The sequence below is a fragment of the Phaethon lepturus genome, unplaced genomic scaffold (assembly GCF_000687285.1).
Source record: "Phaethon lepturus isolate BGI_N335 unplaced genomic scaffold, ASM68728v1 scaffold45004, whole genome shotgun sequence".
Classification (NCBI taxonomy): domain Eukaryota; kingdom Metazoa; phylum Chordata; class Aves; order Phaethontiformes; family Phaethontidae; genus Phaethon; species Phaethon lepturus.
The window spans coordinates 1509-7249 of record NW_010536384.1 but is presented as its reverse complement, the minus strand read 5'-3'; the positions used below and the strand labels follow the sequence as shown (position 1 = coordinate 7249).

The following is a 5741-nucleotide window of genomic DNA, read 5'->3' as shown; positions in this document are numbered from 1 at the left end:
CAGGAATTGCAAAACTCTGAAAAGGTAGCTGCTGTTTGACAAACAGATGTACTACATGCTATTGTGCATCATTCATTAACATAAGCAAAGCCAAACAAAAGAAATAAACACTCAGGTTTGTTCTTTTGAATTCATATCTTTTTTTCTTTTTCCTTCCTCAAAAACCAAGGGACAGATTAAACAAAAGTTTAAATATATCCTGACAAAACCTTTTGTCACATATGTACCATCTTAGACTATAGTTAACACAGACTGGAAGAAAAAACATAGAACCTAATTCTAGTTAATGTCTAATAATGTGTCATGCCTACATCCACGGAGACAAAAATCACTGGTAATTTTCATAAAGCAGTAACTAATGGAAACTTTTTTAACTTCTCTCCATTACGCTACTCCATAACTGTATTTTAAAAAATAAACCATCTTTGTAATCAATTTTTAATCAACGTCATCTAACATAAGCTAGTACTTGTAATATAGAGTTTAGAAACCACAAAAGTGTTTAGGGGAAACAGGTTTCTCCAATCAAAAAAACTCACTAACAAAGAATATACATAATTATATCTGAACTAGGCAGATTTTAATGGAAATTTGTAAAATTACCATATTTTTAAAAATGGTAGGCTTACACTGAAGAAACAGTATTTTCATTTAAGTTTCATTATATGCAGTGAACTACAAAAAAAACTACTCTCACAATTAGGTAACAAATTCAAAAAGTAGAGCTTAACTACTGTATTTTGTATCAATCAGTGGTATAGTCTTTTGAGTTCAAATAATCAGTTCAAAAGGAAGACTTAGATAAATGTAATGGTTAAACACAATTCAGAGAGTATCAGGTATTGAGTGCAGTTTAAAATAAATAAAACTGTATTATAAATAGAACTGTATTATAAACAGAACTGTATTATTATTAAAATAAATAAGGAAAAGAAAGGATGAATGCAGGACTAGATAAATACAAAGGTATATTTGATTCAGAACAAAGACACTGCTTACATTTACTTGCAAGAGCTATTCTCCATATTCAATAGACAAATTAATTGTAAGAAAAATGCAGATTATTGATCTGTAGAATTAGTCATTAAAAAACCCCAACAATATTCATTATAGAATTGTATCCACAAGTTAACCTCAGCAAACCATGTAAAACAAGTTCTTACCTGCATGTGGAGCACGAAGAAGGTGTATATTCTGTTTGACTTCTTTGATGTCCTCTGCCTTCTGCAACTCTTTGCTCTTCTTTAATCTGGGGAGGGGGGAAATTAAATTTAATTACCTTCAAAGAGGAGATGTTTATTTTCATTTTAATGCATGACACACATCTTCAGCTGAAGGTATATAAAATGTAACTATCATTATAAGGAAATAAAGGTAAAGAGTATTTGAAAACCAATTCAAGCATATACAGGATACAAAACCAGAGAAAAAGCCAGCACTATATCAACTCCTGCAAGGAAGTTTTTAAATCTAAGACTCCATATTACAAACAAGGAAATATAACTATTATCATTGAGTGTCCAAAAGCTACATTTCACTTGACAGCCAATAAAGCATAGTAGTTTAGTAGCATAGCAGAGCCCACTCAAACTATTTCACCCCATTGCTCGGATGGCTTGTGTGTACAAAGCAAACAGTCATTTCAACTTATGTCGTCATGTCTCTGGAAAGATTAACAGTCTAATACAGATCTGTGAGAGCTTCCGTAATACAAATACTTCTCCTCACCTGTTCACAATAAATCTAGCTTGGCGTTTTTGCTTTATTTCCTCCACTCTCTTCATTGCATCAACTGAAATAAAGCAGAAGTTGTTTTAAATGTGGTTACATACCTGCAGTTGAAAATACATGCTATTTTGCAGAGCAACACTACCAGTATTCCATTAATACCTCTATATGAGAGGCAACTCTTATACCATAGAGAAGAAGTTATTCCTTCTTCAAAGAGCAGAGTAGGGGGACATTCTGTGTGCCAACTATGATGAATTGTATTTTAAAACTTATTTATGCTTTCACTTTTGCGTCTACAAGACACTTTCTACAATTAACCATCACTATTAAAGACTCTTACTTGCAATCAGATGGAAGTTACCACCTTCTTTGTGGCATTCATTGGTGACATAAGTAACTCTTCCATTTTATAGCAATTGATTTATTATACAAACTGAAGTGGAACAAGCAGGAACAAAGAAACAACTGCATCAGTACCAAAGGCTTACACTGGGAACCTCTTAAAAGCTGTAGAGCTGCTAAGGTTTTTTGAATATACTAATTCAAAACAGAGGAATGCTGCACCTCATTTGCTAACCAGTTTCTGGAAAAAAAAAAAATCAAGTGAAACTCCACACGTGTTCAGAACTAAAACCTCCTCCACACATAGGAATTTGGTCATGATTCCAGTAACTTCAAACACAATCACTACAAAATACCAATTTTCCAAGAATTACTCTACATTAAGATGTTTTCAGAATTAAAGTTCAGTCCCCTTAGTTCACCTTTCATTTTTTCTAAAAATTACTCACCAGTCTTGTTCCACAGCTCTCGCTGGTATTTCACTGGTTCATTTCTACGTTTTTCGAACTCAAATGAATTATCCTATATTAAGAAAAAGTAAATATAGATTATATACAGAAGCATATTTAGATCAACACATTCTTACTACAACACGCACTCATATAACTTCATATTTTACATGATTTTTTTCCCCCCTCCCTTTCACAATCTCAGTTCCTACACTTTAACAACCTTTAGAGATTACTAAACTAGAAGAAAACAGAGTGTTTGACCTCAAAGAGTCAGAAGACACAGTGATTTGTCTGAAGAGAACTATTTACCAAAACATCTCTCTCAGGTATTTTCTTTTCAGCAAGACAAAAGGAACAGAGAAGACCAATGTGGAGTAGGAAATACAGAGTAGACTAGACAGGCGGAAGGCAAAATTGAAAACATGTAGAGTCAAAAGCATTTAATGCAGGTCAAATAAGTTCTACTCAACAGCCTGTAATTTTGAAAAGGCTCAAAAACCTCCCACTATTTCATTTTCAAAATATTGAAACAATATAAAACCATTTGAAATTGTGAAATATTTCAAGTGATGACATTGTAGTGTTTGGGCCAGATGGGGGTTTTCTTTCTGTTGTTTTTTTTTTTTCCAAGAGTTCAAGATGGAAAACAGTTTCCTGATTTTTTTTTGCTAGACATACTTAGCTTTATACCAACTTTATCTGAGGACTTTTCCCTGCCCACAGGTTCTCTTTTGTAGTGGTAAAACACAGTTATTCGACCAGCTGCTACTCTTCACTTGCGCTAAAGACAGCTCAAATGAGAGAAACTACACAGAACAGCAAGAAATGGCACATACACTCACATGCCATGCTAGTTTTCACCACGGGGCAGCATCAAGCAAAATACCCAAAAGAGAAGCTGTAGAGCACACTGTATGCTAACATCTACATGCTATTCTTATTCTTAAAAGAATTAAAAAAAAAAATTACCTAAAATTAATTTTTAGCCAAGTGTGACACAGCACCGCATCAATTCACTATAGTTTATCCTAAACTGTGGCAGCTTTTACATATTTATAATATACAGCATTGTTTTGTATCATGAGAACATGTCACAAACAGTGAAAAGTCTCATAAGAGCACAGATGTTCAAAGTGCCACAGTCTTCTAACCTACATGCAGGGAGATGAACTACAGCTGCCTCATACTGTCCAGTGGATCTTTTCCATTCAAACATGAGGGGACAGAATGACTGACTCCTCTGTCATTCTGAGTGAGAGAACAAGACAGTCCTTCAGAAATACCTTGTGAACAACCACCTGGCAAGATTACATCTGTCTTAATTTTTTTGTTGTTTAATAAAGAAACCTTGGAACCCAGGAAAACAAGTAAATCTATTTAAACCTCTAGCCAATGTACCTATTTAAAGCAGCAAGAACTGTCATGTTCTTACAAATACAGTGTTTCCCATTGTCACAAGCCTACTTAGACACTCTCCCAGGAGCTGGCTTATGAAAGAATGGATACCAACCAAACTACAACAGAGCACTATGTTTATATATAGATTTAATTCTTAGCTTACATAGATATATCTCAAAATTGGAGCATACTGTTACCTATTTAGATATGTATTAAGGAATTTTAAATTAAGATCTTAGGTTCTTTTCAACTTAGCCAGAACCAACTCGAAAGCAAGAAATACAATTACAGGAGATGCTAATTATCATGGCTTCTCAGAGTCACATTAAAAAATAATCACATTCTTCCCCTTGGAAGATCCACAGAAGGCAGCAAATCACTGTGTCAAAATACTTACAAAATTGCTAGTATTCTCTCAAAAACCAGGTAATTAAGTCACAGTAATTCTTGAATTGTTTAAGGACTGTTCCACCAAATATGAATGCTTAATATTTCTACCACTGAAGCAACCTTGTCTTGTTTTTAACTATTTTAAGATCTCACATGCTGTTTTTGAAACGTTCCTACCTATGCAAAGACTTTTCCTATACATTGTGTGCTTTAAGGAGACTTCAAAAGGTAATTATTTTATGTGTCTACATTAAGAGACTTCCTGGGGTACTTGGTAACCCAGATTATCTGAATGTGCAGAAATACAACTACCAAACGTATATGTACAGAGCGCAGGAGATCTATAGATGGAAAAAAAAATGCCTTGGGACTTGGAAACCTCAAAGTTAGGCACCTGATACACTGTCTTCCACACCAAAGCTGAAACAGGAAGTTCCAAGTTACAGTCAAGCTAAATGAACAGCTCGCTCTCAAGAAAACTCCCACATCCTCTTCCACAATCCCTCTTCTCTCCATTTACTCCATCCCTCATGCCAATCTAATTAAATGATAACACATTAAGCTAGCTAACCTAACCTGTTTGCAACTGGAAAAAGCTAGATTTCTGCCATTTTAGTGAGCTAATGGAAAGTGTGAACCAGTTAAACTTCTTACCACTGTCAACTCTTTGCCAGCTGCTTTCCTGAATGCTTTGGTCCATCTCATCTTTCTGGGATTTCGCTTCTTTTTAAAGTTTCTGTGGCATTTTGATTTGCAGAATCTAAATATCTTAAAAAAGAAGGGGGAAAAAAAATTATAGTCAAAGCATATTATTCCTGCCCCATCGCAAGCATAATATCAAACACTGAAGTTTCTCTAACAATACTGCTCATTAAAAATTAAATTAGTCTTTCAAATGCCAATTTTTTAGTTCAAATATAGCCACTAACAAACAGGAATTTCAAGCACTGTTCTTATTTTTTTATTATAAAGTCCTTTTCACAGCTGCCAGGGACATGCACAAATACTTCCAACTAAGCTGATTATAAATAAGATACACCAGAGTTGGGAAAACTATTATCTGCAAAAATAACTATAGAACCAAACCTGTACTGTGGATAAACAATTTTCTATACCTGTCAGCACTTTTTAGATACAGTGCCATCCTGACAACAACAAAAAATCCTCACGCCTCTCATATAACATTTTTCAATGCAATACACATACACACACAAAAGAAGTCTATCTTCTGGAATGTAGCTTTAAGCCTTAAAGACTACCCTGCTGCAGAAGTCCTAAGCACATTAGTTTAGTCCTGGACTGAATCTGCCTAAACATTCTAACCGACCTTTTTTCTTCCCCCCTGCTCCCTTCCATTTTTCTACACATTCTACAGAATGCTAGCCTCATTTTAGGCACTTGCCACTGCTAGCCATGGAAGCACCTTAT

At 34.6% G+C, this 5741-nt stretch overlaps 1 protein-coding gene across 1 annotated transcript in view; it reads right to left on the bottom strand.

The window, feature by feature from the left end:
- RSL24D1 (ribosomal L24 domain containing 1) overlaps nt 1-5078 on the bottom strand; it is a 5906-nt gene extending 828 nt beyond the window's left edge. The window contains exons 1-4 of the mRNA XM_010286144.1: nt 4968-5078; nt 2523-2595; nt 1729-1792; nt 1164-1249 (exon numbers count right to left, since the gene is read on the bottom strand). Of these exons, the coding sequence (XP_010284446.1) occupies nt 1164-1249; nt 1729-1792; nt 2523-2595; nt 4968-5018 (274 nt within the window). The 5' untranslated portion in view covers nt 5019-5078. The remainder of the gene's footprint in view (nt 1-1163; nt 1250-1728; nt 1793-2522; nt 2596-4967) is intronic.
- Nucleotides 5079-5741: the final 663 nt, after the last annotated feature.